Here is a 16,232-nt window from a genome sequence, read left to right as displayed (position 1 = left end):
CCGTGGTTTTGGGGTGCAGTTCCATCAGTACGCTGATGACACTCAGCTGTACATCTCCACCCCAGACCACCCCAACGATGCCCTTGATGTGATGTCTCGCTGCCTGGAGGCCGTGCGGGTCTGGATGGGGAGGAACAGGCTCAGACTCAACCCTTCCAAGACCGAGTGGCTGTGGCTACCGGCGTCCCGATATAGTCAGCAGGTGCCATCACTGACTATTGGGGGTGAGTCGTTGCCCCCCACAGAGAGGGCTCGCAACCTGGGTGTCCTCCTGGACGCATGGCTGTCCTTGGAAGAACATGTGGCGGCCATGGCCAGGGGGGCGTTTTATCAGGTTTGCCTGATCCGCCAGTTGCGGCCGTTTCTGGATCGGGACTCCTTATGTATGGTCACTCATGCCCTCGTCACCTCTCGTCTGGACTACTGCAATGCTCTCTACATGGGGCTCCCCTTGAAGAGCACCCGGAGGCTCCAACTGGTCCAGAATGCAACCGCGCGGGTGATTGTGGGAGCAACATGCACTCCCATGTAACATCTCTCCTGCGTGAGCTGCACTGGCTTCCGGTAGTCTTCCGGGTGCGATTCAAGGTGCTGGTTACCACCTTTAGAGCAGTCCATGGCTTAGGACCCAGGTATCTTTGAGACCACCTTCTGCCACCAAGAGCCTCCCGCCGGCTAGTACGGTCCCACAGAGAGGGGCTCCTCGGGGTGCCATCGGTCAAACAGTATCGGCTGGCGGCCTCCAGTGGGAGAGCTTTCTCTGTGGGGGCACCTGCCCTATGGAACAAATTGCCCCCGGAGATAAGGAGGATTCCAGATCTACGCACCTTCCGCCGCACCCTCAAGACCTTTCTATTCCAACAAGCCGGGCTGGCCTAACTCTTTTAATTGAGTAATTTAGTTCTTAATTTGATTTTAAATTGGGGGTGTTTTAATTGTCGTGGGCCAATACTATTTAATTTGTTTTAAACTATTTTTAAATTTTGTATTCTATGTATTTTTATCTTCGGCTGTTCACCGCCCTGAATCCTTCGGGAGAAGGGCAGTATATAAATTGGAACAATAAATAAATAAATAAACAAACTTATATATAAATACCACAGACTATCTTATAAGATGCAAAATGTAGTTCACCCCAATTCTTCCATTTCAGATTCAGTGTGTTCCACTGGCTGGTTAAAACTACATCTCCAGCACTTTTGATAGTACCTTTTAATGATGAAGTAAACATTTTTAATGATGTTTTTTTTATGATGAAGTAAACATTTAATGATGAAGTAAACATGGCTCAGTGGCTAAGATGCTGACCTTATTGATTGAAAGGTCGGCAGTTCAGCGGTTCGAATTCCTAAGTACCACATTACGGGGTGAGCTCCTGTTACTTTTCCCAGCTTCTGCCAACCTAGCAGTTCGAAAGCACGTGGATGGATGGATGGATGGATGGATGGATGGATGGATGGATGGATAGATAGATAGATGATAGATAGATAGATAGATAGATAGATAGATAGATAGATAGATAGATAGATAGATAGTAGATAGAGGGAGGGGGGGAAGAGAGAGAGAGAGAGAAAGTAAAAGCATATCTTTTCCCAGAATTGTATGGTAGGTGCAGACAAAATGCAATTGCCATACACAATTTGTAGAACTATAAAGGTTGAATGATTTTCTTTGTATGTTGTTCTGAAAATGTGTTCAACTGTGAACTAAATGAATTTGCCATCCATGTGTGGAACTATTATAGAATAATTCAAGCTTGTGGTTCTCTAGATAAATATCAATAGAACTAATTTTTAAAAATAAGTTTTTGATCACTTGGAAAGTATTGTTGTGTCAGACTTTCTAAACATATTATATTTCTAATAAACTATAACTGTTAAAAAATTACGTTACAAAAAGTGAAAATCAGACGTTCTGTGCTTAATATAGCTAGCATTGCACTCAACTAGATTACTGCTCCATTCTGTATAAATGAACTAACAAATGAATGTTCAATTCATTTATTTCAACTGTCCATTATTCTGGAAAAAAACTTCTTAGGCATGGTGCTAGACTTAATTGCTTTCCTCTCATGTTCAAATCCCATCTATTTTTTTTTAATGAATATAATGAAACTTTCTATTGTAAAATCTTTCTGTTCTCATATGAATGCTTAACTTTTCACTCAAGAGCAGCTTTTCCTGGATTAAAAAAAAATACGGTACTTCATGTTTTGCATAAAAATTGCAAGCAAAATCCCAGGACATGTATTACCAAAAACTCCTAGTTAGGTTTCAGGGGCCAGATTTTCAGGGACCCAGTAAAGTAGTTCTTTCTTTACCAGAAAAGTTGGAGACTGGCATACAGTGGTGAAATCTAAGCATAAATCTAATAAAGTAGCTTTATCCAATATGAGTGCCTCCAGATGTGTTAAAGTGCTGCTCCTATCATTTGTATAGTTGATTTTGCTAGGAGTCGTAATATGAATATATTAGAGACCTCTACTGTAGATTGAGAATGTTGGTAATAATGGCATTATCAATTTACATTGCTAATTCTTTGTGAACTTCTGAGATGGATTTCCTTCCCATTTCATTAAAATAAACCTGTTTGTTGCAAATATCCTTATGTACTTTCTGCTAGTTATTGAGATTGCCGGTGCCCATCTCTTAAGGTCTTAAGCAACAGCAAAGCAGGGTTTTTTTTTTAAAAAAAAAATAGATTATTTACAATGCTCTTAAGCATAAGGAAGCATTTTAGTACTTATAACAAGCTAAAAATGTATCTTCAGTAATACCTGGCTTTTGACTTTTATATAATAGAAAAAGACAAGCAAGAAAACAAAGAAAAACAAACAAAAACTGCAAGGTGAGCTTTTATTCTAAGAAGAGCAACAGAGCTCTTCAACTATCTTCAGGGCTGCCTCTGATACAGGAAAGAAACTGAAGGAGGACAAAATAGACCTCTTCTGTTCAGCTGTTCTGTCAATTTGGTACTACAAATAATAGAAAGAGCTTGCAGATAAGAGTTTTCAAAGTGACTTCATTAATAGGAATTGTATAATAGTAGCTCTACAGACTAGTTGACCTTCATACAATATGTGGAAAATGTTAATGCCTCTAATTTCATAACTCTATCTCTACCCTTGAAAGATTACTTGATCAGTCTGTTAATTGATTTCACAGGAACCTACTTTCAGCACTTCATTTTGTTCTTCATATACCGGTAGTACATTACTTTGAGAAGCAGAAAGTTTTTGTATAGCTGTCAAACTTTAAGTACATCGGCATTAATAATGAATGTCAAATGTTTTTTACCCAAGTTTAGTGCCATTGTGTGGATGAACCAAATTAGGAAATAGGTCAATTTTTAATTTACTTTTAACCAGGAGTGAAATCCAGCAGGTTCTCACAGGTTCTAGAGAACCGGTAGTGGAAATTTTAAGTAGTTCGGAGAACCAGCAAATACCACCTCTAGCTGGCCCCAGAGTGGGGAGGGAATGGGGATTTGCAGTATCCTTCCCACTGCCACGCCCACCAAGCCACACCATGCCCACAGAACCGATAGTAAAAAAATTTGGATTTCACTCCTGCTTTTAACTTGGAAAAAGAATAAGAAACTTCAGAATTACTTTTGCCTCATTAAGAGCACTTGGTTAGGTAGTCGGTGCTGAAAACTAGAGAATTGTAGGTTCTTGCACATGTCATATCAATTCGGGTGAGTAAATTTGAATTGGAGAAAAGATTAATATTTGTCATTCCACAAAACTGATCCAAATCAATTGCTTTCTATAAAATAAAAATTTTCCTATTAATTACATATGTTATTATCTATTCTTCGAAATGTTTTAAAACACAACTATATTTTATGTTATAGTTTCTACAGATCAAATGAATTGGGACCCTTACACAACCCTTTTGGAAGCTGAGAAGATAATTCATAGACTTCCCTGTGTGAAAATGTAAACTACAGTTTATTGTCAGCTCGTAACATCTTTGACTCAATTTGTATGAAGAACTGAATTTACTTTTGGAAATGGAGACTGCCATTCAAAATTTTAAAACATATGTTTAAAACTATGCGATTGTCATACTTTTATGGTTTAGACTGTAAATGTGTTTCTCCTGGCTAATCATTGGTATTTTTTTTTTATTTTGATGTCAGATAGCCAATGACTTGTATGATAATATGAAGGACATATTTAAAGCAAAAGAAATACTGTATACAAATGTATATTTGTAAAAGCTATTTTTATGATTAGCATGATTTATGTTCATCATATTTACAGTCAAGTGATATTGCACTTAAATGTTTACAGCATAATGATGAGATCATCAAAAATTTATGAGCCAATATATATATATATATATATATATATATATATATATATATATATATATATATATATATAAATTATTTTTTATTCCTGCTTTAAGGCAAATACATACATTAGTGGGTTTTAGAAAAGAACAAATCAATATTTGTCTTTGAAGATTTTCAATGCATCATTACACTAAAATGGATATAATTTGAATATATTCTGTAAACCATTTTCTGTGGTATCAGTAGAAAACTATTATTAATGTCAATATGCCCCAACCTCTATGTTGCTACCCTTAGCTTCAGATAAGCACATTTTGGATAAACTATAGATCAGTATGGTTCAAAAATCTCTTAATACTTTTATGAGTGTTGCCATGTTGGCATGTTTGATGCCTATCTTTTTTTTTTTAGCTCTTCACTCAGGTGACTGGAGACTCTAATTTTAACCTATTTTAGCCAGACAGGTAGATAGATACATTGGTTTCTCTGGAGTTGAATTGCAAAATGAGTGCATCATACTGAATAGACCATATCGTACACTATACAGTATACATATATACTGTATATGTGTGACTTACCACAGAAACATCATCTCTCTCTTCTCAGTAACATACAAAAAGTGTTAATTAATGCCATTGTCCTGTTTTTTCAGTTTTGCTTAGAGAACGAGGCTTGAAACTAGATTGTTTCTATGATCATAATTCATATTAATCTGTATAAGAATAGGATAAATGTAGTTTGTCAACTTAATTAATAGGACGTCATTACCAAATGCAAGCACTTTTCTGAGGACCCAAAGGAACCATCAAAACTTCAATCGTGTCTACATTGATAATTAAATAGAAGATGTGTTTGATTGTGGTAAGTGTTCACTGACTGGGTATATGATCTTTCCCCCAAACCTCTTCAAAGGCTTCAATTAGTATTTTCACAAATATTTCTTCAGTCTTCATTTTTGGAAATCCGGCTTCCATGAATTCATTGCTGCATCATTTTACGCATACAATTCATGAATTATCCAGATTTAGATGTCAATTGTACATTGCCTCAGTTGGGCATTATAGATTTCACAATGCTTGAATGTGACTCTTACAATGTCCATACATAAGGATTCAGGCAGGAATATGCAGTATGCTATCTGTAAAGCATCTCTAAATGCAGCATTGTATCTCCAGATTAAAAGCTATGGGAAAGGAACAGCCTGTTGCTCAATTAAACCTGCGAATAAAATGTGAAGCTGCCATCTGCTAAATCTAAGCATTAGTTCAGATGCCAGAGACTCAAGCTGGAATTTTCTGTAGGTAGAACACATGTTTTACTTGAACTGAGAGCTCCTTCACCCTGACCTTCTGTCTGTTGCATTATTACAATGTTCCCATAAAAGCTATTTTCTGTATAAATTATTTTTTTCTCACTCCATGCAGTGATTATAAAAGTACCAAGAGAAAGAAGAGAATGTGCAAGGTTGCTTTCTGCATCTCTTTGCCAAATATCCTTGCATGCAAGTCAAATGAATCCAGAAAAAGAGATGGAATGTTGATTCTATTGTCATAAGGATGTTTCCCCTTCTTTTTTAAACATATGCATTAAATTGTATCGCATTTTGGTTTAGAACAATTCTTCTATGAAATGAGAAAAAAAATCTTAAAGACCATGGAAAGTATTATTACTTGATAAAATATAGAATTGAACAATACAATTTGGAAGGGGTTTTTCAGAACATGAGGGAGCTGCTTTAATGAGTTGCAGAAAGGAAATAGTTTCAGCTCCTACAAATTTCAGAACACTTCATTTGAATTAAATCTAAAACATGACACATCCATAAGGGAACTCTACAGCCATTTTTAAAAGCCATGGAGGTTTTCAATAATAGGACAGAATGTTTATTTGCATTCATCTTCTTAACATTTTGGTTTTGTGTCAACATTCAATACAATTTTATTTCAAATGCTGTAACATAAATTTTACATTCCTGTAAATAAATATTTTCCTCTGATTAATGGACTAATTCTCTTCAGTAGTTCCTCTGTAAAAATACTAGTGGAAATTAACAGGGGGTCCAGAAAAAAAATCAGGCTGACATCCAATATACATACTGTGTAAACTCAAAACTTTATTCTTAAGTAAACATCTTTAAATTTATGCTATGGTTTCAATCAATCACTCAAAATAGAGCTAGAAGGAACCTTGGACGTCTTCCAATCCAATGCCTTGCTCAAGCAGGAGACCCTGTACCCAGTGGTGGGATTCAAATAATTTAACAACCAGTTCTCTGCCCTAATGACCAACTGGGTAGGCGTGGCTTGGTGGTCATGTGACCGTGTGGGCATGGCCAACTCAACATCACGTCAATGGGCACTTCGCCTTAGCTGTTACAATGTAATAAGGGTTAATCAGAGAGGCAGTTTCTGTAAGCAGTGCAATAAAGATTAGGCTAGAAACAACACCAGAATGTTTCCTTCCTGCCTTCCTTACAGGATTAACCCTGTAAAGTGGAAAAAAATAAAATAAGATTTCTTCCAACAACCAGTTCTCCGAACTGCTTAGAAAGTTAACAACCGGTTCTCCCGAATAGTTGTGAACTGGCTGAATCCCACCACTCCCTTTACCATTTTAGATAGGTGACTGTCCAGTCTTTTCTTTAAAACCTCCAGTGATGAAGCCCCTAAAACCTCTGAAGGCAAGCTGTTCCACTGGTTAATTATCCTCACTGTTAGGAACGTTCTCCTTATTTCCAGGTTGCTGCTTTCCTTGCTTAGTTTCCATCCATTGTTTCTGAAACTTGAGTTGGGGGGGAATTGCTAATTATCAAAATGGTTGAATTATCTCCAGGCTGTAAATCAGTTGAAAAGTGACTGCAGATCTGTGCTAACATCTGAGGTGCTATCTAAATTAGAAAACAACTTTTCTGATAATCATTTATCATGATAGACCTTCAATGGCTATCGGCAATATTGAAAGTAATTCATAGGCAGGACATCTCAACACATCTTTCAAAAGGCTGTATTATTTCAGCAAGTTAAAAAATAGTCACAACCGCAGCAATAAGACGATACTAAAAATCTTCAGCACTATAAACCATTGCAATTTCAAATAAGATTGACTTTTCATGTCACCTTGGTACTACAAATTCTGTGAATGTGATCTCTAAACAATACCATGTAACTGAAGTTAAATGGAAATAGGTGTTTTTGAATATGAGACTGACCTTCCATATAAAATGTTCCTTTAAGCAGGATGGCAATTCTTGAAAATAAAAGGGAAGAAAATGAGGTCCTGGTGGCTCTACTCAGAAAACTGAATATATAAGGAAAAATATCCTGATAATTGTCTTGAGAAAGCAAGAGTGAATAGAGGGTTTTTTCCCCCTCTAATAATGCTGATAAGGGTATTCTGTTAGATAATTAAAACAGTTTAAAAGGCTTTTATTAGTTAAGAGGCATGAGCTGTAATCCTAAATTCTAGCCAAATTCTGCTAGAATTATAAAATCCCAGGAAAATCACAGCTGCTTTTAGAAATTGCAGAGAGATCCTAAATGTCTCATGATCTGATAGCTCCAAAATATCTTTTAGCCTCTGAAGCCAAAATACTGCACTGTTGCCCTGATTAGTAGCAATAATTTCTCACTGTGATATAAGGCTTCAAATTGATTATATATTTTTCATGTTCTGCATAAGAAACAAATATATAGATACAGATATTCCAAATACATGAATCTTATAATCAATATACCATATCAAGAAGATGGTAGGTCCAAAAGCATTGTTATTTAAGGAAACATTTCAGAGATCAAGGGTTTTGGAAATCTACGATAGGTTTTGAAAGCAAACTTGATAAAATCAGTTACGCTGATTTCAAGCATGAGTCGCCTTTTAGACTAGCTGGCTGTTTCTTCCTCTGATTATATACACATTTATGTCAAAATTTCACTTTCTTTTTAAGTACAAAGTCCACCCTGCAGAAAAGTGGCATACCTCCCTTGTCGACAGTTTGATTCTGGTCTTGTGGGCAAATTTATTAGGAGTTTTTGTTTTGTTTTGTTTTGATCCTGGATTTCTAACAGGGTATATAAGAGCGGCAGATCAATAACTTGAGAAGAAATGAGATGGAAGAAAAGTAGTCATGTAATTGCACATGGATAGTTTTGACAAGAAAATTCTACCCAATAGTTCTGTCAGATGGAAAGTTCACCAGCTCTTGAACGGCAATTTAAAAAAAAAAAAAACACGCAATTCATCCAAGCAGAATGAATCATTCTAATGCCAAAGTGAAACAAAAAAAAATTTGAAATGTACAGTATATAGTTGCCATCTCTTACTTGGAGCAGAAGTGGAGGACAGATTTGTGGGCTTATTTTCACAATATAAAGAATTGTGTATTATTTGCTTTGTTTAGTCTAGCAAACTTTGACTTCAGTAAAAAAAATTGAGCTAGCACAATATAACTAGACTAGAGCAACCCATGCTGCAATCATTTGGTGCTATTCTGAGCAGACTTAATGAAATATTGGAGCAATAAAATATCCTATGTAGTATTTCAGTGGAAGAGACTGATTGAAGAAAAAAATGGTTAGGTTTACATACTGTGCTAACTAAGGGATCCCAACTTGTAGTCTAAAGAACTCCCCTACTCTGGGGATGGGGGTTTAATATTGCATCTTGCCCAGGGGCTTCTTTTTTAAATGTTAAATATTTTGATTTCTTGCAAATTTTCAGTTGGTAACAATGTAATCTTGTGTTATATGACCATTGCTTGTTATTCCAGATCACTGAATATATTTTAATTACATAATTTTAAAAATCTAAAATAATTCATCTATGCTAGGATTTATTTGGACACTGCAATCTCTGGCTTATGTGGGAAACTTTAAGCTTTTCAGGATTATGTAGTGGTCTGTATAAAAGAAAGAAATGCAATAACTTTGCTAAATTCTGCTTTGTTATAAGTACGCATAATTCAATCAACCATAACGTCCTAGATAGACAAATCCCATCATATCCCTGTTGTATAAGCCTTCAAGTACTTACAAACTGGCTCTTTCCCCATTTGGGATTTGGATTAAGATGGATTGTTCCTTTAAACTGGAGTCAGGTATGGATGAATGTTTCTTTTTCTTTGAAAGGTTGTTGTTTTATAGATATGTCTTTGCTTTTATGAAAATGCTCTTCTGCATTTGAGGAGCTGTCCAGAGTCATTTATTAATTCATAAACTAAGGTTTGGAAAACAATGTGGCTTGTTTAACACAAGACATTAGGGCAATGTTTGAAAAAATATTGTGACATAGTGAAATCTGCAAACCCAGTCAAGAAATACTATGGTATGAATTTAGAGTGCCTTTTCTAGTTAGTACTCTCAAGGTGGCCCATGACTCCTGATTTCTTGCTAGCATGACATTTCTTTTGATAGGCATTTCTGGAAGACTGGTTTGGAGTTGTCCAGAGGCAAGAGAAGATCCAAGTCTGTTGACAATTCTTTGAAATGATGTGCCATACATTAGCAAGGCTTACCAGTTCCCAAGGGTTTAACAATTGAAAACGGGGGAGATCAGATAACTTATTTCAAATAAAAACGTTAAAGATGTAGAGACCACTCTATTACCTAAGCCGTAGTAGGCTTCAACATCTTCCTATTGTGTAGTCTTTTTGGCCCATCCCTTGACATGAACTCCTTATGATGAATTAAAAGTCTACAGGAAATCACAATTTAAGAAAAAGAGTGAAATTTATGATGAAGAGTAGGCAAATAAATTAAATAAGGGATTGACTTTATAGCATATGAGCTGAGGGTCTTCCTCTTTTTTTGAGAATTTTGCCTATGTATGTATAATGTCCTTTTAACTAAAAAGAAACATTTGAAAATTAAGCAGTAGTGACTTTAGATTTCCTGAAGTCGAGACTATGGTAGGTATTCTAAGTAGTGCCAATTCTTGAAGATCACTTTTTGAAGTGGGACATGATTTTTAGTATTCTTGTTCAAAGAAATCATACTTCTTCACTTAATTTGACAATGGAAGAAATTCCTAAAGATGAGAAATTAAAGCAGACTGGTTAGGAGCTTCAGTCAGTAACAGCTGGGCTTCTAGCAATTATTATCATCAAACAGGCTGAGAAAATTAAGTGTCACTAATGGAACATTTGATGTTCTGATCAAAAGTGTTAAATTAGGGCTGACATGCATTAAATTATATCTCACTTTCATGTGTGAAAAGTCTTGGGCTTTAAATATTACCTATTCTAGACGGTTTGATGTACCAAGTGAAATTGATTAACTGCAGCTCTCTTTGCAATGGCAATCCACATTAAAACCCCACCTTCAGAAATACTATTCTGCCCTGCAGGAATTTTCAAAAATTTAAAAAGACATGCTTAAGTTTAGACCCAATTTTTAGTTTTAACAATTCAAATCCCAGAAAAAAAAAAGTTTGTGTTAGATGAAGAATTGTGAAATCTATCTTAAAAATGTGAGTCCCTAAACCTTCTATATCAGTCCTTCTCCCTAATCTATTTTCTAGGAATATTAAGAATGCAACTATGAACATTTCCAATCACTAATAACTAAGATAGCTATAAAAGATATGCATTATAATCCCAGTGCTATAAGTACCAATTGGTAAATGCGCAATCTATTTTTTTATACTGTTGGAACTGTGTTCAAGTTCTCTAACAAAAAGTTGAATTCTATGCTCCCATTTCCCCACAGCTTCTGTAGCTGAAAATTAAGAGTTCCTAAATTAAATCCCTAAAGCATGACAGTAATGCAGCGATTTTGCATAAGGGATTTTAGCTAAACTGCTGAAAGTAAATTACTAAAACAAGTAAACCTGCTTAACTGTCTTGCTTCAAGGCATTTCAGCATAAACATAGACCTGCTAGTAGCCTGCTTCAAACAGGATTAAGTTCACTGTAACCCCATACGTCACCTGGGCTGTTACTGTGTCTTTTTAATTGAGCAATCAAGACACTTGAGTAGAAGTAGATTTTCCTGCTGTTTACTAAACCAAGAACTCTCATGAGCCTGCAAGAATTGTAACAAGTACAGGCAAGCCAGGATAATCAATTAACAATACAAAATCAGAAACATACTTAATAAATTACTAATAACTACTTATATGTAAGAATTATATAAAATTATGGGCAGGAAGTGGGGTGAGCAGGGCAGCCATGAGTATTTTCTTGACAAGAATCTCAATCCCAGTATAAAGAAGCAGCAGCAATGTTGTAAGAGTTGGGAAGGCCTGGTCTTTCTTCCCAAACAAAATATATAGTCAAAAGCAATATGATTTGATCCAAAAAGTCCTTCAGGAACTTCAAATAAAATATTGGGCAATATTGATAATGTTCCAGTTTACATATGTATTTAGTTTCTGGTTATATACTTCCCGTTAGCTATGCCCCCATTAGAAGAAGTGTCAGAGACTTGCAGAGATAACACCATGAATTCTGTCAGTAAAAACAAATTATATTAAATAAATAAATAAAATCTGGCAAGACCTGTGACCTACAAAAGGTAACTTTGAAATATTAGTTGATTTTTTTCATCATGTTCAAGAGCAAGAAGCCTGGAAAACAAGCTCTATATATGTGGAGACTGGAAGTTCTATTCTGCCTCAGGGATCCCCAATCCCCACTCCATGGACTGGCACCAGGCTGCAGCATGCCACCAACCGAACCACGCAAGCAAGCAAAGCCCCATCCGTGAGATGCAGGCAGCACGCAAAGCCACACCCTCTCCAGTCCATGGAAAAACCTTTCTCTGTGGAACTGATCCACAGATTGGGGACCACTGTTCTACCTTATGTTTTTGAAGGTTAACTGCTTATCTAATTCAACAAATGTGTGGAGTAACATAATGCTTTTTAAATCCAAAATGCTAATGTTGAAATCTTCAGATAATTTAGGTAAGAAAATAATCAATTATAGAGTCTTGTTCTGAGATAGAATTTGCTTTCCCAATGCAGCATACTGCATTGGGATATGGCAGGGAACAGATGTTATCTAATTTTTAAATACTTGCAAATTGTTTAAACTCTACAAAGATAAAACAAGCAGAACCTCAGAATATGTGCATCTGCTTAAGTAAACTGCATATATGCTTACATATATGTTTTAGGGTACATTTACTCCCTGTAATTAATATAGTTCTTTAAATTGGATAAGAATGGGAAAGAGAAATAAATTTGCAGAAATAGAAGGAAAGCACCAATGGAGGAGAATATATATAACTCGATTGAACAATGGAGTAATTGGTGCTCTCTGACTTGGTTGTTTGCTTGCAGAGCTTTCATTACCCAGACTAGGTAATATCTCAATGTTAAAAAGAAGTAGAGTTTTCTCATTGTTTATATAGAATAGCTTATCCTGTCAATGTTGGTGAGAGAGAGAGGTTAGAAGTCATAATGAAAACTCGAAGTGAAGCTCGAGACAGCTAAAGGTCAATCTGATGATTAATTAAATAGGTATATTGAAATGAGTTGTACTACAGGAAGTAGGAAATAAAATGGAGTAAGGATATAAGTTTATGTAAATAAAATGCAATAATACGTATTATGGATAAGTAAGAATTCCTATGGGTAGTACTTTGTAAATTAAGATAATCAGGCAATACCATGTAAATAATAAGTAAATATTATGTATATGTATATGTATGTGTTTATCAACACCATGAAACCGGAAAGGTGGAATTGTATTATAATTTTCTAACAATAAAAACTTAAAAAAAAAAAAGAAAGAAAACTCCTTAGTTTCACAATGGACAGACTTGAACCATAGTTTCAACTGGAAAACTGTGAGCATCCTAGACCAAGCTAAATACAAAAAGACCCTAGGGATTTCCTGAAAGCCTAGCATTCAGACAAATTAGCCATCAACAGGCACATAGAGATAAACAACATTTGCACACTATTCAAAAGAGACCACCCCCCCCCAAAAAAAGCCAAAAAGCCAGAACATCAGCACCAGCAAACAACACTCATAAATAGAGGTTAACACCAGGGTTAATATCAAACAAAAAGCAAACAGTAAATAACAGCCTATCAAGGAACTACCAAGGAAGAAAACAACACCCCCACCAACACTGAAAGGAAAAACTACAGTGCTGTATGTAAATTTAGAGCAAACCCCACTCCTTTGTAGCATTGAAGGAAAGAAAAGTTTTGATTTAGACAATATGTGAAAAGTTCTCAAAAGGCAGATATATGAAAAGATCAGTTTTCCAGCAACTATATTGCAGGCTTGAAGTGAAAGGCATAAGCATTTTGCTAAATTATTTGACCACTATTTAAGGCATAAGCATTTTGCTAAGTTATTTGACCACTATTTGTTTACTAAATCAAAGGATCCTGAGTGGCGTAGGTGGCTAATGCCTCCTAAGGCAGCATTTAACCTCCAGCTGCCTGCAATTACTGCGAGTTCAATTCTCACCAGGCTCAAGGTCGACTCAGTCTTCCATCCTTTCTAAGGTGGGTAAATTGAGGACCCAGTTTGTGGGGGCAATAAGCTGACTTTGTATAAATATACAAAAGGATGAAGGCTATTGCTTAACGCATTGTAAGCCGCCCTGAGTCTCCGGAGAAGGGCGGCATATAAATCAAATAAAAAAAAATTAAAAAGTATGTTGTGCAAATGCAGCTATTGGAATTAATAAACCAGACAGCTATAGCTTACTTAAACATGTTGAACAATCATATCTTATTCTTCACCCATGTTTATCAAATGTTAAGCATTTACAGTAAAAAGGACTAGGATGATTAACATATTCTTAGGTATTATTTGCTTATTGAGATTTGAATCAAACTGCAAAATAACTCAATTTACTGAAGAGATTATGATCAGGAGAAGCAGTCCCTATCCCATCTGCTTTCCTTCCAATAACAATTTGCTAAAAATGGAAGACATCAGCAATAATGATCAAATGATTCACATACAGTAAAACAGAAGAATCTGTTTTTCTGAATGCTTTATCTGATGTTAACTTACAAATGCCTTATTGAGCTGCAATAGATTATCTCTTAATGTTGCAGAAGTAAAACAGAATCATCCATCTGTGGACTGCTGATAGCGGCAGCTAAGAAGGTGTTAGGTTTGATATTGCAACATTCTTGAATACTGGAGAAAAAAGTCAAATGGAAGATCATTTCCCAGGCTCAGCTGATGCTGCCTGGAGAAGCTTCCTCTGGAGCAAGTACTGGACATCTAAGTTAATGAATAGTATAGAGAGGGAGAATCTATTCATTTTTTTTTCCAGGTTAAATAAATAAATAAATAAATAAATAAATAAATAAATAAATAAATAAATAAATAAATAAATAAATAAATAAATAAATAAATAAATAAATAAATAAATAAATAAATAAATAAATAAATAAATAAATAAATAAATAAATAATTTTATTTCTAGACCGCCCTTCTCCCGAAGGACTCAGGGCGGTGTACAGCCTATTAAAAGCACAAAGACAGACATCAATTAAAAATAATTAAAATTATTAAATAATTTCGGCTCAGATTTAAAACCCCCAAAATTTAAAACCCCCAATTTAAAATCATTACATTACAAATCATTACATTAACCTGGAATCAATCCTGCTATTGGATTGGTTTAGTGCAATATGTGAACCTAGTCACGTTTTTCTTTAATCGGTTTTCCATTTAATATTCTGGAAGTTTAATTAGTCCAACATTTCAATAAGCCTTGCTTAGGAGTAGTGTCTAGTTCACCTTCAATACAGTCAAAATAATGTCTGTGACCAAGCAATCAAAACCATCATATTAGGGGTTCAACCCACCCATCTACCTATGGATTCTCTTGAATGGGACTGATGATACATTTTATTTATTAATTATTTATTTATTTGTCAAACATGTATAAGATAACAGATATAAGGATAAACATGATTATGAAAAGAGGATATGGACACCAATAAATGGGGGACAGTAGGACAGGGATGGTAGGCACGTTGGTGCGCTTATGCACGTCCCTTACAGACCTCTTAGGAATGGGGTGAGGTCAACAGTAGACAGTCTAAGGTTAAAGTTATGGGGGTTTGGGGAAGAAACCACAGAGTCAGATAGTGCATTCCAGGCATTGTTGCTGAAGTTGTATTTTCTGCAATCGAGTTTGGAGCGATTTACCTTAAGTTTGTATCTATTGTGTGCTTGTGTATTATTGCGGTTGAAGCTGAAGCTGAAGTAGTCATTGACAGGTAGGACGTTGTAACAGATAATTTTGTGTACTAGGCTTAGGTCAGACTGAAGGCGGCGTAGTTCTAAGTTGTCTAAGGCCAAAATTTCAATCCTGGTGGCATAAGGTATTCTGTTGTGAGCAGAGGAATGGAGGACTCTACTCGTGAAATACTCTGGACTCATTCAAATGTATTTGACCCCTTCTTCAGGCTCAGCCTGGTCATCGCCTATAAATTGTGCTATATTGGCTGATATTTCTTATTCCAGAACTGTCTTTACATGATTCAATCATAACTGTCGCTCAATTGGATATTTAAGATAGGGAACCACCTGCTTTTAGTGATTTTCTGTCTTCTTGTTACTCCTGCTGCCATATTAAGCCTTTAATCACCAGACTGACCAATCTGTTGCAATTTCTTCCTTCACCAAGGAGCCTTGGGACTCAGTTTCTTTAAATTTTATTAATGACCCTACCATGTGACAAGGACCTGGATATTATATTGGTCACCACTGACCTTTCTCATGATCCTTTTCATCTTGTATAGCAAAACTCCAAAGATGGCTGTTATTCAACTACATTTTCTGGCACTGAGCGATGCCTAATAATCTCATGTTGATGTGAAATTCCAATTTTCCTTGGACATCACCAGGGGTGGGTTCTACTTACCTTTACTACCGGATCGCAACGGGGCCGCATGCATGCTTTTCTGCGCATGCGCAGAAGCATTTTGATGATGTCAGGGTCGGTGGG

General features: G+C 35.9%; 1 protein-coding gene across 4 annotated transcripts in view; it reads left to right on the top strand.

The window, feature by feature from the left end:
• The window catches only part of RALYL (RALY RNA binding protein like), a 95,512-nt gene extending 91,568 nt beyond the window's left edge, over positions 1 to 3,944 (top strand). For 3 of the 4 annotated variants that reach the window (XM_070942159.1, XM_070942161.1, XM_070942158.1), the window contains one exon: positions 3,856 to 3,873. In XM_070942159.1, the coding sequence (XP_070798260.1) occupies positions 3,856 to 3,873 (18 nt within the window). Of the gene's footprint in view, positions 1 to 2,801; positions 2,848 to 3,855 lie in introns of all 4 variants that reach the window. The other variant, XM_070942157.1, reaches the window with a different exon arrangement.
• The last annotated feature ends 12,288 nt before the right edge of the window (positions 3,945 to 16,232 follow it).

The sequence above is a fragment of the Pituophis catenifer genome, unplaced genomic scaffold, assembly GCF_029215685.1.
Source record: "Pituophis catenifer annectens isolate HBS135680 unplaced genomic scaffold, rPitCat1.0.hap2 SCAF_3, whole genome shotgun sequence".
Lineage (NCBI taxonomy): Eukaryota > Metazoa > Chordata > Lepidosauria > Squamata > Colubridae > Pituophis > Pituophis catenifer.
The sequence above is the reverse complement of the archived record's forward strand: the minus strand, read 5'-3'. Positions and strand labels throughout refer to the sequence as shown.